Source organism: Desmodus rotundus, chromosome 9, assembly GCF_022682495.2.
Source record: "Desmodus rotundus isolate HL8 chromosome 9, HLdesRot8A.1, whole genome shotgun sequence".
In the NCBI taxonomy this organism is placed as follows: Eukaryota; Metazoa; Chordata; class Mammalia; order Chiroptera; family Phyllostomidae; genus Desmodus; species Desmodus rotundus.
Window position 1 is genome coordinate 93,262,416 of NC_071395.1, and position 23,159 is coordinate 93,285,574.

At 38.4% G+C, this 23,159-nt stretch overlaps 1 protein-coding gene across 22 annotated transcripts in view; it reads right to left on the bottom strand.

Moving 5' to 3' along the window:
* BCAS3 (BCAS3 microtubule associated cell migration factor) overlaps nt 1-23,159 on the bottom strand; it is a 487,145-nt gene that overhangs the window by 254,467 nt on the left and 209,519 nt on the right. For all 22 annotated transcript variants that reach the window (XM_071219333.1, XM_053930625.2, XM_024573300.4 and 19 more), the window contains one exon: nt 1,376-1,476. In XM_071219333.1, coding sequence (XP_071075434.1) covers nt 1,376-1,476 — 101 coding nt within the window. The remainder of the gene's footprint in view (nt 1-1,375; nt 1,477-23,159) is intronic.

The following is a 23,159-nucleotide window of genomic DNA, read 5'->3' on the forward strand; positions in this document are numbered from 1 at the left end:
TGTGTGTATTTTAAGCTCAAAACCATCAGTGCCGCAGAGCCGAGAGGTGAACAGATGCCGGTGCAGTCGCACCGAGGCGACGGCCAGATGTTCCTGCTCACTCCCCTGCCGTGTGCAGCACTAACACATGGTGTGCACGCTCTCACTGACAGACACATCACCCCTGCTGCTAACTGAAAAGTTGACGTGAAGGACAGTGGTTTCTTTGCCAGCCTTCTTCCTCTATTTTTAAAAATTTATTGTGTTATGTTCGAGAAAGGATGTCTCTCCATAGGCCAGGAACTGAAGCACCGGCCCTCCTTGAAAGAGCTTCCTGTGTTTTAGGTGTGATGAAACGTGTCACCTAGAAACCATTTCATTCCCCAGTGTCCACTTTTCCTGTAGCTCTTCGGGCTGCGCTCCCTGAAGAAGCAATAACCCCACGCCGCGCCTCCACCGAGGCACCTGTCTGAGGAAAAGGCCCCGGACTGGTAATCTGAGACAGGCCATTACCTTCACCAAGTGATGTCAGCTTCGAGGCAGACATAACAGCATTTGTAATGAAGTCATTTGTAATCTCATCATTTTGAAATCTGCCCAAGTACCTTTTATTTCAAAGCCCTTGAGATGAAGAGAGCTTCACCTGGCCAGGGGAGGAAGGGTCTGCAGAAGCTGGCTCAGGACTGCGTTGGAGACCACTTGAAGCAGCGTGCGTGAGCGTGGGGGGGACCCAGTTGGTGCACTCAGGGCTTATGTGGACTAGAACGCTGAGCCTTCCTCATCAAAGTATGGGCCCAGTGTTCAGAAAAATGGTGGGAAAAATAAATCCCAAAGATTGTCGAATGGTTTCACTGTTTTAACAAGGCCAATTCTTATTTTAATCCTAAGTGTCCACCTAAAATACAAGGTCCTAAGGAACTACGTGGACTGTTTGAAAGACATGCATGTTTTATGCTGTCTGTATAAAAGCTAATGTACACACACACGTGTGTGTATAAATAATATATGTATCCCTGCCACAGTATTTATGAGAATATTTTAAATTTATTTTAATTTTATTGTTATTCAAGTAGTTTTCTGCCTTTTCTCCCCACCTCAGCTCAACCCCCAGGACCCCCCCGTTATTATCCATGTGTCCTTTATGATTGTTCCTGCAAACCCCTCACCCGTTTCCCCTGAAATTCCCTCCCCTCTCCCCTCTGGTCACCGTCAGCCTGTTATTTATGAGAAATTCCTAACATGGAAAGACAGTTGATTAGTTATTACTAATCCCAAAGAGTTCCCCATTCTGCTCATTTTCCTCTAAGGAAAACAATTTTTAAAATTCAAGAATAGAAACAGACAACAGATTCCTGTTTTCTTTCACTGTAACAGGCCAAACATTTTAGAGTTTTACCTGAGAAAGCCATTCTTCATCTTCCTGTCCGCTGTGGTCAGAAGCTAAACTGTCATAGGACCCATGCCGAGTAATGGGCCCAGGGCTCCCAGGGGGGACCACTACAGGAAAAAGAAAGCGTATTTAAACAACTTTAATTCATGCAGTGGCTAAATGAATGTGAGGACAGCATCCTGGGTGCTGTGGTACTTTATAAGATAAAGCGTGACAATAAATGCATAAAGGTGATTAAAAGAATTAATGAACAAAAAAGACTGAATTTCTTAGGAATAAGAAAGATCTTCAATTAGTACACTTTAAAAAAACGTACAGGAATTTGGTCATGACATATATCGCTGTAGAAGAAATAACCAACTACCTGTATCTTAACAGCACAAGGACATGTAGAAGCAGGGACGATTCCCCTACATGTGCACGCGTACATTTCCTAACCTCCAGGATTTAGGCCATTTAAATCACCTCCAGTAAACAAACAAAATAGTATGATGCAGTTCCTATGATCTGGGAAAAAATGCTTAAAACAAATGTCAAGTAATAAGATTTTTAAAGAATCTTTCATAAAAATGGAAGGCATAAAAATACATTTTTATTTTAAAAACACTTTTAATTTCTGAAACATTTCATTTATCCAAAATAACTTCATTATCTTGAGGCAGCCTGAGCTGATCTCAAATGGATGGGAATTCTCTTCAGTCATTTGTTAAGCCTCTCCTGGGTTAAGTTTGACATTTCTCTTCAGGCGGTTCCCAAAGAGCTCTGCTCTGTGCCTATGTTGGTTGATGCCAGAAACCTGCTCCGCGCCTGTGTGAAGAACCCAGCCCCATATGAGCCAGACCCAGGCAGCAGTATGGGAGCCATATTCTTCGTTAGTCTGTATTCCCTTGAAGCAACAAGCTCCCTACCTTCTCCTTTCCCCCCAGTTTGCTTTCAGTAAACCTCTTCGCTTGAATCTGTTTCTCCTCCTCTCTTGATTTCTTCAGCTGGGGCAAGGACCCCTTCACCAGTGACAGTAGGGTACAGGCTTTAAGTACAAAGAGCCTACTTTCTCGTATGAAGAGGAAACTGCTCAGTCAAACTCATAATTCAACAACGATTTATTGAGTTTCTACCATGAACCAATTGTTATCCCAGTAAAACACAGCTTCTTCTTTTTAAAGTACTATGCTATTTATTTACTTTATTATAAAACAGACTATTTAGACCACTTTTATAGTTGCAGAAGATACAGAGATTTCCCATATACTCTCTACTTCCACATACCATTTTAATACTAAGCGAAATAAAGCAATTAAACTGGAGGGGAATAGAGAAAATAAAAAGACAGAGAAAAGAAGGAAGAAAAGTAGATGAGTATTAAAGAAACGTGGAAGAAACAGAAAAGAATGAGAAACAGAAAATACTCTCATAATTTCCACCACCCAGACATACGTATACTTCTACACATGCGTTTTCCTTTGGCTACGTTCCTAAAAATGAAATTAAAGCACATGAACATATTTTAATTTCTTCCTGCATATTCCCAGAGTTCCGCACTTCCACCAGCAGTGATGGAGAATGCTAGTCTCACTGCATCTTTGCCAGGACGAGGTACGGTGTCCTGAAGAAATCTTAGTGAAACCGGTAGATCTGGGGTAGATGAAGTGGAGCCTAGGGCAAGATTTTAAAGGACATGTGTTCACAAACAACTGACCTTAACTCGCTGGGGGAGGAGAAAGGGCACCTAAGGCAGTCGGTTTCCACGGGCAATGTGGACTGGACCAAAGTTCACCATTTGCAGCAGTGCAGACCATTCGCTACTGGGCCCCCACGAGCACAGCTCTGTAGCTGACAGGCATGGGGCACGAAACACGAGTGGTCATCTCAGGACGACCCCTAATGTCGCATGGTCTTTGAATATCACACAGAAGAGAATACCAACATAATTATCTAACTGATATCTAAGCAACCTCTTGGAAATAATTTTGGTGTATGTTGCAAACGGGTATCTAGAGATCAGGAAATAGTTTGGTAAGCAGATGAGGGCAGAGAAGATTTTTAAAGGAGGGAGGGAGTAGGTCATACGGATATTTGAGGGAAGGGTGTTATAAAGACAACCCCAAGTACAAAGATTTTGAAGTGGGAGCAAAAAAGAAATGTTTCAATAACATCAGGAGGCCAGTGTAGTTTATATGGAGGCAGTTTTAGAGTGGAAGGTTAGTCAGTAAGACAAAGGGGTCTGGGAAGGAGGAAGAAAGGTTTGCTGAGGTCTTAAAAAAAACTGAGGGTAATGGGATGGAAGATATTGGGCAGTTCCACAGAGAAATGAGAAAGTATAACCATGTGTGATGAACGAGTACCTAATGTGAATCTTTTCCAAGAGTTTACATTGCATTCTATATATGCTGAGCCTAGGCTAGTACCCATCGCAAAATATTTATTTTGCACTCCCAAAGGATTAAGTAAATGGATGGAGTTTTGGATTCTGGACTAAGTAGTGACATCAGAATGGCTAGATACTAATTTATCCACCATCAAAATGGGACAAACTTAAAAAATAATCCAGGGGCAGGGGTGGGGGGGGAAGAGCATGAGCACAGACAAACCAAGGCCGGTCCTGAGGTGTTGAGGCTGGGCGAGAAGTGTCTGGGGAGGCCTTCTACTGCTGTTTTCTGGTAGAGTGTCTGTCTGGAACTTCTCAGAGGGAGAAGTGAGATGAGAAGAGAAAGAACCTTCTCCTCCTCCTCTTCCTAGCCTTCCTTTGCTTTCCAAAAAACGTGGTAAAAATACAAAGTATATATCTATAAAACATTAAATCTGAATCTTGAATTCTAAGTAGAAATTATAAGAAGAGTTTCCACACTTTATGTTCACTTAAAAATAGTTTCCCGGTTAAGAATGTTTTGAAGCATTCAGAAGTATCACAATATAAAAACACAGGTCTCATTATTTTGCTTCTGTTTTTTTAAAAAATATGCTTCAAAATTCTCAGGAATTCTTTTAAGCAATGCAAGTATTGCAATAACCATGGATTTTACAAGAATATTATTCTAGAATTGGGAAAATAAATTCTTTAAAATTGAAAATAAAATACAGGTCTGGTGAAATGATATATTTTTCACATGAAATAAATATCTTTCCTTCTCTTACATTTCTTTACCTTTAAAAGCTTCCCCAATCCAGGTAAGAAAAATATGTCATGTTTACTAACTTGGGAAGGCAATGACATACAAAGTCACATTGAAAATAAATTCAAAATCTTGACAGTGGGATAACAAGAGATGGAATGTATGACAAGAGCAAAACTTCCATGCTCTCTGACCAATTATTAGGAAAGACTCAGAAACTGGACCAGGTGCACCATAAACAGAAAGGGGGAAAAAAGAGTTCCCAAGGAAGGGCAGGAATTGACAGAATCCTGAAGGAGTTTAAGGGCTGAAGAGCTCTGAAAAATCATACCGTAGAGTTCAAGGAAGCAGCAAGAGGTCCCACGTGGTGCAAGAGTAAAACACGTGTGCACAAAGAATATCTACACAGCCAAGTTGTAGCAACCTCTCAAAGTTTCCCATGAATCACTCGAGAATATTACTATGTGTCTAAGACTAATATGAACAAGGCCCAAAGAACTGACAGGCTTGGAAGTAGAAACAAGGATGAGATCTATATGAAGCAATAACCAACGATCAGGTAGGAAACTGGGACATCTCAGTGGTTACAACAAGGACAAAATGTCTGCAACTTCCCCACCTCGTTATCTTTGCAATCTGTAAGCCCCATCAAATGTAGATGCAATTTTGGGGAGGCCGCTAATTGATTGAGATTAATTTTTCCACATTTGTTAGAATGGAGGTACAAAAGAGAACTTACGAGAGTTTATTGAAAAATGATGGGGGAGAAATGGGGACAACTGTAATTGAACAATAAAAAACAATTAAAAATAAATAAATCACACCAAAAACAGACAAATGAGTTATATATCTTGCAAGCCTGAGTTTAATGAACAAACACACATACGTACCTACTACCTAAAGAAAAATGTTATGTTTTACGTACTAGCTGTTCTTAGATAATTAATAAACCTGGGACAGGAAATGTATGCAATTTTGAAACAAAAACATCTGCCATGTTCCATCCCTACTTTGTCCCTACTAGTAAAATAATTTAAAACAAGCCTAGCCATGTAGCTAAAAAGGATACCCTGCCAATCGACTTCAGAGAACACAACTTCCGAAGTACTGCTTCTGGGCAGGCACTTGGTAAGTAGAGATGAACAAGCAGGGCTGGACCAGCGGACCGTTATGAGGTCACTGTGAGCCAGACTTTGTTTATATTGTCTTCTCAGGAAGGCAGACCATGCTTCCAGTGAGTAAATAAAAGCTAAAAAAATCACTACGTGTATTTTGCTGTCTTACAGTGATATATGGGGGGAGAGGTGTGTATACATGTGTTTCTATATATATTTTTATGTTTATGTGCAAAGCAAACCCAAACAAATCTGCTTCAGTGCCGACCTTTGCAAATTAGTCCTGTTAACCTAACTCCCCCCAAAATTCCAAGTCGGGACAACATTGTAAGTAAAATTATTAACAAAGAGATTAAATGGTCTTTTGATAATGTGTCTAAGTCTGAATTCCACCTAATAAAATTTTCTATATTCCAAAATGGAAAGGGTCAATTCATAATGTAACTTCTCAAATGTATAAACAGTTTGCACCAGTCCTCTGGGCTTGTATTTTTAGATGTCTTATGTGCCATAATGTAAGGATCAATGGGTATATAGTTTTTATAAATTATCCACATCAAATATAGCATTTATGAGTTACAGGAAGTTAAAGGCATAATTTAGATGCTGTTAAAGCTATAGGTACAAGGTATAAACTATTCAAATAACAACGGCTAAATTCAAAAGTTATAAACATTGTATTAACAGACACTGAAAGTGACTCTGAAGTCGCCTTTCTAACATGGATTAATGGAATGAATAAAGATTAATACTTGTAAGTTAGAATATGTAGGTTTCAACCAAGGTTCCAAGAAGGAGTTATTTCTAGGCCTGGAGAAATTTTAACCTGTTCACATTTCACGGAGTTTTCTCCAAAATGATAACAATAGACCCTCAATTTCAAGGAATCACATGCTTTCTAAAATACCCAAAATTTAACAGCTGGCTCTCAGCTGGCTCTCAGCTGCAACAAATCTAGTCTTCTGGTTAGAAAACAGAAGTTTTTATCGTTAGTATATTGAATACACCTCATATTAGAGCAGGTAATTACCTTTCTTAGTGTATTCGACATGGTTTAGGTATTCAAAAAAAAAAAAAAATCTCCTAACTATGGAGTTTACAACAGGGTACACAGGGGCTAGGTGTTCCATTAAGATGAAAGAATACAAAAAAAAAAAAAAATTATTTGCTCCCAGCACCATTTGCTTTTAAAGTAATGAAAGAAAAAAAGATTCAACAATGCATATCAAAGTTAAAAGACTAACAACAGATGGGTTATAAGCATCCTTTTTACATAAACTAACACCAAGCATAATATTGAACTCAGGGCAGTGCTTATTTATAATATAAGGAAGGGAAAATCCATTTGGTTCTGTTCTGTTCTGGTTGTATTCTTCCCTACATTTCTTGAACTCCCAGTAATAAATTCTCTTAGCTGGAGCTCTGGAAGCTTCAGAGGACACAGCTAATGAACTACAGGTTCTGCCGCCAGTGAACTCCATGCTCCCAACTTTAGGAGACATTAAAAAGCTGTTCTACTCCCTGAAACGAATCTCAATGCAATTGAATCAGGGAAATCTGCTTCTCGAACAAGGGGAAAACACCGCTCTGAATGCTGTCTAGTTATATATAATCAATATAAGATTGCATATCAACTACACTTAAATTAAAAAAAAATAAATTAAAAAAAATGGTATCTAGTTTTTGTGACATAGAGCTCTTGGCTTTAGCTTCTGTTGAAAACCCTAAAATAGGTTCATATGCTGAATGTATAGATCCAGAAAGAAACCAGAGTCTTTTCCTATGAAGAAACAAAGCTGGATCCAAAGGTTTTTATTTGGAGAAGGGAGTGTGAGGTGGGCCACACTGCAGCTCAGTGGGCAGTGGAGTAAACTATGCTGCAGACTCGGGACCAGACACAGCTTTTGTTCCCCGCACTCCCTACCATGTCCCCACCAACCCTCCGTAAACAATGAAACTCTTACCATGCTGAAGTCTTTAGTGGAGACCTGGGAGGTGAATAATGTTGTGCCAGAATTATTCAGCCCTTTAGGTTATTTAGGGGAACATGTTGCCTTTTTCTAGCAACAGAGAAATTTGTGAGTTAAATGACATCATGCTGCCTTGAATGAAACAGCTCGGGCTCAAAGTTCACCCAAAGGCCAACAGTGATAAACTCTCGTCCAAGGACAAACTTCAATATATTTTTGGTACTTATTAAAAACAGCATTTACATAACAGCCATACAATGAGAGAGGGCTCTTTACCAAACTCTGTTTCTGATCAGAAAGCACTCAGGATCTGAGGAATAAATTCTGCCTGGGAATGTAGTTTCTTAGTACAGAAACTAAAATTTGCCTTTTAAAAAGAAAGGCTCGAAAGACCATCCAAAAGCAAAATGGTCTCAGGCATTTCCAATGAACAAGCAACTCACAAAAGATGAAATCCAACAGCCAACAAATGTGTGCAAACAGTAGTAATAAGAGATTTGCCAACTGAAAGTGAGGCTCTCATACTATCAAACTGGCAAAAATTAAACACTAAGCCTCTTTAAAAACAATTTTTTAAAAAGTGAGAAAGCTCTCAGGCTAAAAATAACACACTTCACTATGTAAAGGATTGAGTAGCATTCTTATTCTTATCAAGGGACTATTTCTCCTGAAAACTAGAAAGAAGTTTCTCTCTGATGTTTGAGTGTTTCAACTTAAACACACAGGAATTCACTGAATTTCATTCGGGGTAGTTAAGCAATAGCGCTGCGTCTTACTGGCTGTTCTGTTTATTAGGAGCCATCTCTTGCACCAGTGCAGTAACAGCTGAAGCATTACAACCCCCAAACAGGGGACAAGCTTTACCTACATTACATATTAATTGAATTAATCATCTTCCATGCACCCTGACTGAGCGGTACCACCGATGTTCTCCAATTGATTACTAAAGTTTTCTAACAGTCAGTCACTGTACACTTCAGGTTTTCTTTTATTCCACCTTCTCGGAAGAATAGTCACAGGTATTATGATTAGAAAAATGACGTATCTTCATTGACTGAGACAACAGATTTCACCGAATAACCGGAACACTGGGCGCATCTCTGCCCTGCCCTGCCTTCTTTTTCCTGCCCCCCCCTCCGCCCCCCAGTACCGTGTAATACTCTCAGAGATGACAGAAACTCCGGAGTCTTCATTTGTTATTCCTGCTGCCATGAGGGTCACATGACACATAGCGTCTGGACAAATCAGACCTGGAGGTAGTCGGGAAGGGTTCACAGTTTAGTCTGGCTCCTGATTGTGAAACGTAATGGTTTCGTGCTATCAGCAAGATCGCCTACTCCAGTAAAAATTTCAGGTGGTCCCAATATGCTTCTGAGAACTGAACAGACTGCAACAATCCCTTCAAAACATTTTCAAATAAGGTCAAGGTGGAGTTTATTTACGTGGAAAGATATACACAATGCCTATTTGATGTGCATTAAAGCAACCCGATTCATAGCACGACTACATTATATACACATTAAAACAACAGCAGGGTAGCTTCAAAAGTCCACCTTGCTATTTTGAAGGATTGTACTATGACTGTATAATACCTTCCCTGTAGATCATGGGTACCGACCTTGCCTTACCGCAGTTCACATAGTCTACACAGACATGGAAGTCTAAATTGGAACAAACCCATTCTCGTCAAAGCTCAACTCCAGTTACAGTGGTGTCTCCTGAAAGGGTAGGGACGAGGATATAGGTCAGGCTGAGGACACAGGCATGACTTATTTTCCACTAAACAGCCCTTGGTACCTTGCAAACTGTGTAAGCCATGTACCTGTTTAAAAATGAAAATTTAGGAAAAATTGTGAAAAACACACCAAAACTGGTGTGGTTAATGTAGTCAATCCAAGAAGTCAAACGAAGAAATCAGATGCCTGTCAGCGAACAACGGAAAGCAGTGCATGGAACAGAGCTGAGCTTACAGCATATTGAGTGAGATGAAGTCCCCTACTCCCTTAGGTTTAGGGATATCTCCGCTAAATAGGGGTGTGGAAGTGCTTATGTACATACTCTCTCATTCCACACACATCCTCTGATCAATGTCTCCGTATTTACACACACACATATCAAATACAGGGCCGGCTTTTAGCAACTGCCCAAGTACCCATGGTGGGATGTGCTTTGGTTGAGTGACATGACTACTTGCTGGAAGCTAGAAGCTCTCCTGCTGCTGATTCTATGCATTTAGAAATATGAGCTGTGATCCTTCAGTAGTGGCAACTGTATTCTCACAGCTAACCCTGTAGTTTAGAGGCACTTCTTTCAGGAAAAATCAATTCTCCAAAATGTAACATCCTCTATAAGAGACTAAGATGAGTACAGGATGATGCAGAAACTATTGCAAACTGGCGTCTTAAAGGTAAGAAATCACTGTGTGGGGTCATTAAACTGTGTTCAGTCATCAATGTACCAGTTTTTGCAAGTAGGCAATAAGCCGGTTATTGCAAACTTTTTGTTCTTGATCCCACCTACAGTGCCATACCTGATGAGCAAAGGATCGAATGCACTCAGTCCAGCCTCCGGAATAAAGTGTGACATATGAAAATAGAAGGGAAGGGAATTGTTTGTAAATGGAAAAACGGCAAAAATCCCGCTCTGCAAAGAGTTAACGCAGCTCCGTCCACGCTCCACTTACTCATTATCTAGTTACATGCTAGGTAAGTCTAGATCTTTACACTGCAGGAGGAATTAAGTGCAGATTTTCTCTTGCCTAAGCAAAAGAGACGAAGTTCTCTTGGCGCGGAGAGTTAAAAGCTTTTAGACGTGGAAGACATCAACATTTTCAACATGTACTTAGAACATAATTTAAAATCTTTCTAAATAATCATTAAGGATCCATGATGGATTCCATATGATAAAGAAACTAAATGTTCAAGATTTACCTCTAAATAAACCAGAAAATTCACAGAACCAAGAAGATATGGGAAGGAGAGGGAGAGAACACACCCCACACCACCGTAGGGGTTTCTCTCTCCAAATGCAAGAGACACTTTCCAAGGGGGCTCTCCCCATTACTGGTCCAAAACACGAAACTACTGGAAAGAGTTATCTCCACAAACCATCGCCACTGTGTCACCTGCGTATTATGTCACGGCATGGCAGTCGCTTGTTTTTTAAAGTCCTTACCATTCGATGTGTACTGAAGAGTTCGGGCATAAAGATGTAACAGTGGGTGGCTTTCTCATAATACTTTATGCACCTTACATTAAAGAGAGACACAAACAGAGACAGAGGGAGAGGTTTTAGGGGAACAAAAGAAACGAGAGGCAGAATGTTGTCAGTTGTTAAAGCTGGGTATTCAGCAGATCTGTGATACTATTCCCTGGAATTCTGTGTATGTTTGGACATCCCCATAATAAAAAAATCTCTATATCCTATAATGAACTGAAATAATTCATCCTTCCTTCCTCCCTTTTTTCCCTTCTCTCTTTTTCTTCCCTTTTACCCTTCCTTCCTATCTTCTCCCTTTTTTCTTTCTTTCCTCCCCTCTCTCTCTCTCCCACCCTCTCACTGCTTTCGAAAATTTTTGTTGCAAATCGCCTCATTATTATTATATGAATGCATGTTATACTACAAACCCAAAGAATATGGAATGGAAAACTGGAAGGCTCACTGAAATAGTGAACAATGATTCCAGTGATAACCTCAGAAACTCAAATGTCCGTCTGCCATTTCAGAAGTCTCAGGATGGAGAATTTTACCGTTTTAGGTAAAAGTTTCAGAGTCTTACGGCAACGATGAAAAACAACTCCCAGAGTAAAGCTTTCCGGCACGCAGAGGACACCAAGAAAAATCTCACTCTCTATAAATTACTAAAGGAATGAAGATGCTCAAAACAAAGAAGCCTAAGAGACATTTTCAATTTGCATCAATAATTTAGAAATGCTAAGTGGAATTTACTTCTACAGCGTTGAAAATGCACACATTAGGGATAGAGCCACACTTGTCCAGGTGACCATTAAAGACCAGTAGAGACAGGACCTAGCACAAGCATTTTCCCTTCCTGCTGTTTGTCAACAACAAAGCATCTTTAGCTGTGCCGCCTGGCTGCTGCTCAGTCACAAAGCACCTGGAATGGAGGGAGGCAAGAGAGATCTCAAAGGAGGACAAGGGTCTATTTCTGTTAACACTGCCTACAAACAACGGGCTATCTTTAGTGAGTTTCTATTCTACCAAGGTAGTGTATGAAGCTTTTTGGAGGAATGATCTTGTTTAATCTGACAGCAGTCCTGTATGAAAGGTATTTTTAATTCCCATTTTAAAGGCAGGTAAACTAAAGTTCAGGGAAGTTATTTGCTCAAAGTAACCCAGGCAGCAAATAATAGAAAAAGAATTTAGAACTGCAAATGCCAAAGGCCATGTTCTTCACCTGAAGAATAAACTGCCTAAATTCATCACAGCTTTACTTAGTAAGTTCATTATTTTAAATTAAAACTTTCATGTGAAACGTGAAAGAGATGGTTTGTCTCAGATATCAATTATATTGTACCAGTCATTTGGAGTTTCCATGATGTCTGCGGTCCATGCCTCCTTAATACAATCATTTTTCTCATCTTAGTAAATACCTATATATCCTGATCAGAGATACCATCTAAAGCTATCAAACAATGGAGAAAAATTACATTTAGTTTTAAATTTTTTTATTGTGTTTCACAACACAAAGGAATTTGCTGACATTCCAGGAAGCGTCACACGTAGTGACAGAAACAAAGTTCTCTGGGCCTCAACTTTACATTCTCTAAAATACCCCTAATGAACGAGATTTCATTGTAGACAACACGGTTTTGTTTCATATTTAAAGATGTGTGTGACATAACCATGGAAGGGTCTCTGGCACCTGAAAACAGCCTTGGAAGGCTGGCCTAAGAGAAGAAGAAAAACAAAAAAGCCTCAAAATATTCCTTATAAAACTTAGCTCTGACCCAGACTTGACATCATATAAGGCTGGTTCTGACGCTCTTCATGTGGTCTTAAAATACAAAGAAAGCACAGTAAGAAAGGCAAGAAACTGATGACAAAAAGGCAATGAAGGTAATTCAATGCTTGTCTCTTGACCAAGTTCCACCAAATCACACGGCGAAAGCCTCCTGTCACATGACAACAGTAAAGGGAGAGGATTCCGACCATAGGAGACAATCCGCACCTCCCTCAGGCCGCAGTCACTGGCTGGGCACCTTCACAAACAGAGTAGGAAAAAACAATTCTTTTAAAGGAGCATTTCAGTGATGGTGAAGGTTATACACTATCAAAGATTTTTGACTTAAATAGTATAAGAATTTAGGTGCAAGATGAACAAATACAGATGCAACTAAGAATTCAGCAGAAAGGCTGAAGTACAAAGTTTCCCTGTTCCTTTCTACTTTTCTTAAATAATCACTAAAGATTACTACACAGTCAGAAGAACCTGAAACATATAACACAGCAGAAATTATTATTTTCCATTATTTAAAGGACAGTAGCTAAAAGCAACCCTTCTATTAATGGCAAAGAGGTGTAGATACACATAATAAGAGGCACTGCCACAAACTAGACTTTTCTTTTAACAAAATCCATATTTATATAATTATATTTCCTATGGTGGAGAGCAGCTATAATTAATGAATTTCCCTCCTTCTCCTAATGCAGCCATTTGTCAATTCAAATGCGGGATGTCCAATCAATTTTGATGTATTTAGTAAGCAATTTGTCAAATGGTGCTATAATCCAGTTAATATATTAATTCTTGTCATGCAGAGGGTTCTGACAACTTTAAGGTTTTCTGTTAACTGCTCTGGAGAGAAAAATCTGCGTTGGGGCTCCATGGCCAACCTTCCGAGATAACATCTCTGTGTCCCAATATCTGAGAGTACGCCACAGTGCCATCCTTCCAAGCAAAAGTAGTTTTCTGCATTAGACACCTGCGTTCTAGGGACAGTGTGGCTGCTAATTCATTATAATGAACTGGGCTTCTTTGAATCCCTGTGTGTCTCACATATTTCTAATGAAGTGAGCAAGCCAATGCACGTGACACTAAATGCAGGGTATGCAAGCTTCTAAGAGAGAAAGAGGGCTTCACTAATCCAGTATAGGCATGTTGGCCTTAAACAGTATTTTCATAAACAATTTCTCCTAGTCTCAAAGTCTCTTCACAGGAGTCGCTAAAGAAGTGGCTCTCAGTCTTCTACTTTTCCTATCCCAACACGCTTCTGTAAATGACCGACCCCTGTCATTTACTTCACACAGGCACTATACTAAGGCCACACAGTTAGCAGCTGGTAGTCAAGACGGTTGGAAGGCTGACCTTCAGTTTACACAAGGTGAAGCTCTGGACATAATTTTTTTTTTACGTGGTAAATACATTTCACCCACTAATCACTATGTTACCTCCCTCTTTTCCCAAGTCTGTCTACACACTGGGAACAGAAGACAGAACTACGAGACGTGCTGACCTCTCTAGAGGTGGTCCAAATTTACAGAAGAAATCTGGACTATAGAAACCAAGGAAGGATAAAACCATCTCCCAGACTTTTCAGTGGGAGGTTTAATCACCATATTTGGGCAGAGCAGAGGACTAGAAGACAGGTTTTCAACACATCCAAGATAACCGCCAGGGCCACCCTGGGCATATTTGGCGATCACTCTCCAAAGGTGACAGCCCTCTCCCTTCACTATATCCAATTCTTTTTATATTTCTCTACCAGGAACTGCAGAAGCATACAAAAAGGCAAATCCTTCCTAGAAAAAAAAATGCAAAAACTGGCCAAAAAAAATTGATAATAAAAGAAAGGAAAAGGGAACATTACATTCATCTTCCAAATATTAGGCTCCCCTTAGCCCCTTTATGAACCAGGCAAGAGCAAAAAAAAACCAAAAACCCTGCCAGAGTGATGTGGCACAAGGCTGTGCATTTAAAAACCTGCAGTGTGCACAGTCCTCCAGTCTATCAGCCGTCCTGTTGTTTCGTGAGGCTGCTGAGAAGGTGCCCTATGTGTCAGAAAAGCACACTGAATATATTTCAATGACCTAGGGGGCAGAGGTCACTTATTATAAATGGATAATGAGACTTAATGCAGTGCTCTGAGTATGGACAAAGAAAAGGTCTATCTATAGCCCCTGGTGGATTGGTCGTTCGGGCTTTTATTTCCTCTGTACACTTAATGGAGTCAAACAATTGGCAGAAATTCTATAGAGAAGGCTGAAACTGAGAGAAACAACTGTATTCTAACTCCCACAGACAGATACAAACAGTGACCCGGAAATGGCGCCAGAACTCCTGTTGCCACTAACAGAGCAGACAGCTGGAGCATTCCCCCTAAACTCCCACTTAGCCATTTCTCAGCAATTGACCTCACTCACGGAACTGATGGCACATCAAACCACAAGCTCCTGCCAACACCAACCCACTACAGTACTGCAGGTGAGAGACACAAACCCTTCTGTTTCAGCTCCTTCTTTTTGGAGAGAAGTCAAAGGTATCCCTGGACCCTCCATCCCATGTCCCCCCTGCCCAATTTACAAAATGCACATCCAGAAATAACAGTGTATTTACATGGAACCTTAAACTCAGCAGGATAGAGTAGTTGACATCAGAAGCAGAGGTACTGGTAGGCTAGAAGCTTTATGACCAAGATTATTTTTCTTTAATCTATCAGAATTAATGTCCTATCTCAGTCATATCTGCCAATTCAATGGAAATAAATATTAATAGCATTGATGGAAAAGAATATATACTCTCATATGTACTTTTGAAAAAGCAGGTCATACAATAACCTAAAGAAACATTAAGCTACTAGTGTCACTAGAATTTCATAAAATAAAGTAAGAAAAACATTTGAAAGTACAAAAAAGGCCATTATATTTGTTTCATTTTAATTTAAGAACAATTAGGACTGGAAGGTGAATTGATAATATAAATTATTATTTTTTGAACAAAATACTAGTAAATAATACTTTAGTGATTACTAAAACAAATGACAGAAAGGCAAAGATTTACTTCAGAATGGAGTATAGGTCTACTGTAATAAAAAGGCATTTTGACATTAAAACATCTCAACAATAACTCATCAATGACAAGAAAACCCAACCAACTATTCCATGGGTGTGAAGAGCTATGTAAAGATATGGGTATTAATAAGGAGCACACATCCCATAAACACAAAGGGAAAGAAGAAAGAAGGTAATCTAATCCAACCTTTTCAGTCCGTCATTTATAAAGCTTGCCGGCTGCTGATAGTACTTTCATTTAACTATATGACATCTTTTCATTGAAGAAGAAAATATATTTGATTTCATCATGTTCCCTAAGTTAAACAACATACATATGGCTAAATTCAGTTTCAATGTGTCTCAAGATTTTAGTCTCTTGAAGACTAAAATTTCATTTTATGAAAATCATTTCTCTACAGAAGGACATGTATGTGTCAGTTGACAAAATTAAATATAAATAAGAAAAAAAACTGTCAAATATAATTCAATCTGAAGTGGTTTCCAAACTACCTCAGATATTTAGACGTGGACAGAGCAGTGTGACACACCCAGTGGCCAACAATGGACTATAAACACTCTTTAAATAAGTCCTACATTACAAGTTTCCTCTGCAAGAGAAAAACATTTCATTCTTCCCCTTCCACCCTTACCCACTCTTGGGCAAATATTTATTATGGACAATGCAAGGAAATATCGTTGAGTGCCTCCATCACAGTTGGTACATACCACAACAGCGATGCAATCCAGGATGTTAGGTTAAATCAAATGTGACGTTCAAAAGAGAGAAGCTCAGAAAATTGCAGCGTATTTAATTGCTTTTCTGGGAAACTGACAATGACCTTGGTAAAGAAGACCAAAAATTTTTTTCCTTTTTGTATCAATGTGTTCAAAAAAACAATAGGAGAGTAAATATCTAAAATGACTCCATTCTAAACCCAAAAGTTTGACTTTATATTACAAGGGCAAATATTTGGTATTCCTATTCTCATGGATGCAGCTTGTAGGCTACAAAATTCACTTGGAAATCAACATCTCTAGAATCTAACCTGTAACTACGCTGCTGACTTGTGATTTTTGTACTTCTGTAACAATGTTCGCTACACTCTACTTCATTATAGATAAAGACTAAAATAAAAGTGCTAGTGAAGTCCGAGAGATTAGCCAAGCAGTAATATTTTTAAAAAGAAGATATATCAATAGACATCCCAGCTATTAAATAAAATAAAACCCAAAACTTAGTTCTTCTTAGTATGATGAAAACTAAGATTTTAAAATAATATACATAATAAAATTGGGGATATCTTAAACAATAGTGAAATGACATGAAAATATCCATGATTTTTATTGGTAACAAAGTCCTAAGTATCATTAATACTACTGTGGTTTGTTTCCTACATTTGTAATTAAAGGAGTGCTATATTTCAGAGATTAGCAAAAATAAAGATGTCATTTTTTTCCTAAAAAACAAAACAAAACTGAGGTTTTGGTCAAAGCAGCACTAAGACTTCAAAGTGAGGTTCCGGTTGGACTTTTGGAATTACCGTCCCTTACGTGTCATGCTGCCTGGGGTATCGTAATAGAACCTCATCTCTTCTCTCTATATTCTCTCAGGGATAAACTTATTTCATAGAAAGCTTACATCAATTACCAATTATATACTATGCACAAAAAATTTCAGAAGGAAGCTTAAATTATAAATAGACGTATGGAAGTTTGGGGTTATTTCCTAGATCCTACTGCGTACACCGAAACAGATGAAACACTGCTATCACCAGTTCTCTCCCCTCCTGCAGCTGACCTACTTCTCTTAATGTTTCAATCAATGTCATGACCTATTACCCAAGCCAGCCATCCTTCCCTCCTCACTTTTCATCAGTCACCTCATTTAGTCCCAAATCTCATACATGCGGCCTCCTCAATGTCTCTGAAATTCAGCCTTTTCTCTCCATCCCCACTGAAATTATTTCCACTAATAAATAACTTCTTCAATCTCTGAATTTCTATACCAATTAATTAAAGTATTATAGATACTTATACACATGTTCCTTATTTGTGTTTCTGTTAGGGTAATGAGCCCAAAGTCCAGTCAGCACAACTGGTATAATGTAAGATCAAGATAATACATAAGAGTTTAAGCATCTGAAGTTGAAAAAATAATTATAATCACATACTTCCACTACTGGCCACATAAGAAAGACAGATTTACATTATCTCCTCAAATAACTAAATTACCCTAAGCAAAAGGTTGTTATGAACCCTGAATAACAATGCTTAAAAAATAACACAAAGAATCAAATTCATTCCAACTAACTTGAGTGCATCCTAGGAATACGAAACAATCCACCACTCAACAACATGATATTGAAAATGCCCAGCAGGAAAAAACCTACACCAAGGAGAAAAATGAATCAATAGAAAAAAGCCCCCATGAAATAACATGGTGGAAGAAGTAGCACACAGAGGCTCTAACATCCAACATAAAATAAATGTTCCTTATGTTCAAACACTGACTTATTGAGAAAATGCAGAAAAAAGAAGACACTATATTTAAATACGTAGAAATATAAACTATACAAAATAGATGGGGGGGAAAAGAATTTTTAACATTGAACAAAGAATCAGTGAGCTTAGAAAATATCAAGTGGTCAACATACATATAATTGGTGTCACAAAAGGAGAGAAAGGGATTGACAAAAAATATTTGAAGATATAATTACATAAAAGTTTTCAAATGTGATGAAAACTATAAACCCACAAATCCGGGAATCTCACAAGCCCCAAGCAGAAGAAATCCACAGCACAGGTTTAATTTATTTTCTGTTTTTCCATATTATTTCTATTTTTTTCTATTGATTTCCACTTTGACTTTTATTATTTCCTTTCTTGTACTTAAAATTTTTTTCTTCTCACCCTAGGACATTTCTTCATTACTATTAGAGAGAGAAGGCAGGGCGGAGAGAGAGAGAGAGAGAAATAGCAATGTGAAAGAGAAAAGGATTGGTTGCCTTCTCAATGAAGCTAAGATGGGACTGAACCTGCAACCCAAGCACGTGCCCTGACCCTGACCGGAAATCAAATCCCCCGCCTTTTGGTCTATGCAACATGGCTCCAACCCTCTGAACCACACAGGCCAGGGCTCCTTTCTCACACTTTAAAATGCTTAACTTTTTCTAGTTTCTGAATGTGGAAGCAGAGGTAATTGATTTCAGAACTCTTCCTTTTATAGGACAGGCATTTAGTCCTATAAATTTCCTCTTGAGAACTGACTTAGGGCCGTTCCACACATTTTCTGCTTTTCTTTAACTTTTCATTTTGAAATGATTATGGAGTCTTAAGAAGTTACAAAACAGTACAGAGAGGTCTTGTATAACATCTACCTAGTTTCAAAACCCAGAAATTGCCATTATACAATCCACAGACCTTATTCACCTTAAAGGTGTCACCAGCTTTACAAATACGATTTTATATACAAATTTTATGTGACAGACTGTGTGTGTGTGTGTGTATAGCTCTATTCAATTTTATCACTTGTTAATTTGTCTAACCCCCACTACAATCAAGACCCAGAACCGATCCCTCACTACAAAGATCTACCGCGTGCTTTATAGTCACATGCAGCATCCTCTCTACTGCTTTGTCTCTAAGACCTCATCTCTGTAATTGCCATTTTGATAATGTTATATAAATATGGTCTTTATTTCTATTTGTGCTTTTTAGGTTTTTGTATGCAAAGTTTGAGTTGGCTTTTTTTACCTGGCATAATGTCCATGAAACTCATACAACTTTTTGTATGTACTTATACTTCAATCAACATGTTTTTGCTGAAGAATATTCTAAGAATATGAATGTTTTTTGTTTCATTCAGTTCAAAATAATTTTTTAAAAGATTTTATTTATTTATTTTAGAGAGAGGGGAAGGGGAGAAGAAAGAGAGGGAGAGAAACATCAATGTGTGGTTGCCTCTCAAGTGACCCCTACTGGGGACATGGCCCACAACCTGGCATGTGCCATGACTGGGAATAGAACCAGTGACCCTTTGGTTTGCAGACCCGTGCTCAATCCACTGAGCTGCACCAGCCAGGGCTAGTTCAAAATAATTTCTAACTTTCCTTTTAATTTCTTCTGTGTACCACATATGTATAATTTAGAAGTATGTTGTTTAGTTTCTAAATATTTGTGGATTTCCCAGAGATCTGTTATTTATATGTTATTTAATTCCTCTGTGGTCAGAGGATATACTTCATATGACTTGAAAGCTTTCACATTGACTGAGACTTGTTCTATGGCTCAGAAGATGGTCTACATTGGTCACTGTTCCCTGTGCACTTGAATGTATTTTCTACTGTTGTTGGGTCGAGTGTTCTAATCTGATACAGCAACTCAGGGTGTAAAGTGTGTTTCTCCTAGGCAGCGTATAGTTGGAGCTTATACTTTTATCCAATTTGAGAATCTCTGAATTTTTATTAGTGTGTTTAGATCATTTATAATGAGTATTGATATGTTTAGGGTCACATCATCTTGCTTACCTGTTTCCACTGTATTTCCTTTCTTGCTGTAGATTGCTTTTGATTATATTAGGTACAGCTTTAACATCACAGTTGACCTTTAAGTGAAGTTATACCACTTGCATATACCATAAAAACCTTACAGTAATAATACTCCATTTCCCACGCTCCTGGTCATTGTGCTACTGTTGATACTGGGTTTGTGTGTGTATTACACATTCACACACACACACATACATTTTAAAGACATTACATTGGTGTATATACATTGGTGTACATAAAAATGTGTCTATACAAACATACATACATATATATTTTTTAAAGACCACAATGCATTAATACTATTTTTGTATTTACAGTAAATTGTACTATTAAAAGACTTGAATAATTACCAAAAACACACATATATTATATGTTCTAACCATGGTGTCATCTTTTTTCTGCGTAAAGGACTTCCTTTAAGGTTTCTTGTGCAGCATGTCTGCTGCTGATTAATTCTTTAATCTTTTGTATATCTGAAAAAATAATTTATTTTAGCCTCATTTTGAAAGATATTTTTGAGAATATAAAATTCTGAGTCAGCGGATGTTTCCTTTTAGTACTTAAAAGAAATATGTCATTCTCATCATTGTTCCTCAGTACATAACATCTTTTTTTTAACTCTGGCTGCTTTTAAGATTTTTCTCTTTCCAGGTGATTTTGAGCAGTTTGATAATGAGGTACATGGTATGGTTTTCTTCGTGTTTCTTGTGTTTGGAGATTTACTGTTCTTCTTGGATCTGGGCTTTGGTATCAGAGATGAAATTTTTGTGGCTATCTCTTCTGTCCCACCAATCATCCTGATTCAGGGAGTCTCACTTCAAGTATATATCAGCTTACAGCTCAGTAGAACTGTTTTTAATTTTTTTTTCTTTCTGTGTTTCATTTGGGGTCATTTCTCTTGGTCTACCTTCAATTTCACTAATATTTTCTTCAGCAATTTCTAATTTATTCTCACTCTTATCCAACACAGCTTTCACACCTAGGTTTTCACATCTAGAATTTTGAGTCTTCTTAATATTTCCCACATCTCCACCTTTTTAAACCTATGCAGTACAGTCACAACAACTGCTAGCGTCAGTCTTCCTGACCTTGCGTGAGCTCTAGGCACTGTGCCCTCTACGATTCTCTGATGGGTGCTGTTTCCTGGGCTTTGGGTAGTTCCCCACACCCACCAGCACTATGCTGAATACTAGAAGAAGACCCTCTGCAGATATTCAGAGTTTCAGTCTGTGCTCATCTATTCTCTCTAATAACCTGTCCAGCTAATTCCGGGTCAGGAGTTAATAGTAAATATTTAGGGCTTTGTGGGTCATATGGTTTCTGCACTATTCCTCAACTCTGTGGTTATTATTTTAAAGTGGCCACAGACAATATACAAATGAAATGGTGTTGCTGTGTTTTAGTAAAACCTTTTTTACAGTAACAGCTTATGGTAGTTTGCTGATAGGTACTCTTCCTGGGTCTTGCTGGGCTCTGAGCGCTATATTCCACTTGGATTCTCCATCACTGCAACACAGTCTAGAAAACCCTTTAAGGCAACAACCTGAGGCAACTGTAGAGCTCACCTCATTAGTTTCCCGTCTCTCAAGGACCACTATCCCTTAGTCCCTGATGTGCAGTGACTTGAAAACAGTTGCTTTGTACTATACCCTGTTTTTTGTTGTTGTTTCAAGCAGGATGGCCAATCTGATCCCTATTATTCTACCTTTGTGTGGAGCTACTATTGAAACGAAACCTCAAGAAATACTCAATGAAATTAAAGCACACTATTTTCATGCACAAATCAAGTTGAAACACGTTTCTTTGAAGGATATCTGTTTTAAACCACTTTCAATGTTCTTCATTCCTTTCCACCTGGTGTCAAAGGCTCTCCCCACCTTTCCTATAATGCTTTTAAAGGTACAGGAAAACAATTATATTCCTGATAAAACACAGGAGGGTTCTACAGATCCCTGTCATCTTTCCACTGTGTATCAAAGCTATATTTTTATTGAAAGATCTTTTGTTGCTACTTAACAAAGAAAAGTCAGTAAGCTTAAGGAGGAACTTCTCATGTACCCACGTCTGACCTTCCCCCAACAAAGCTAGCGAATGTCAGCAACTTAAAAATACTGCCGCTGTCCAATTACCTGAAAGAAAAGGAGGAAACACTATTTTTCCCCATGAATACAAATTCCCCAAGTCCATTCAGTAAGCCCTGTTTTTCATTTACAATTTGGGAAGCTCTAAAACAGACTACTTTAGAATCATAGTTAAAATGCCTACTTGAGAAAAGATAATTATAGCATGTAATTTTTTGAAGAAAAACTCACTCATCTCTGCTATAATCTTTTCATAAACTATTCTCAAGATTACTTATGACCAAGGCAAAACATTTTTTGCTAATAAATTCTCAACTTTTACCTTTACTGAGCTATATAACAAGCTTAGATAACCATCTTACATTCACTTGGCACATATAAATTAATCAATCCACTCAAACCATATGAATTTGCTGTTGTTTGACTGGCAATTCCTATGGCTCAACCTAATAATTAATAAAGAGCCCTCCCTGCCTCCATAGGAATCTCTGTAAGGAGCATTCAAGTATGATTCAATGATACTCCAAAATTCCTTTATTTTATTATATTACTATAGGTAGGAAATGTGACTACAGTTACATATACAAAATTTGGGATTTTTACTTACTTCACTTTAAAGTCATGTGGGAAGTCGTGAGTGTTTCAGGCAGGGCTTCCTTTCCTTGCCCCACCAGTCACTCTTCCGCCACATACCCAAAACTCTGTTTATCGACCAGCAGGGTACCTGTTATGGTTACTGGGCTGGAAGGGGAGTGGGGGGTCCTTGCTAAACATCCTGCTCTTCTTTCCCTGAGACGAAGTCTCTTTCCCATTTCGATTTAAATCACTTTGTCAACTATTATTATAATTTACAGAGTTTGCTCAAGTCTGCTTCATGTGGTCCACAGGTCCAAATACAACCAAAGAAAATGCTTCCCACATTTGTGAAGTTTGTGTTAGTTTTAGTCCAAATGG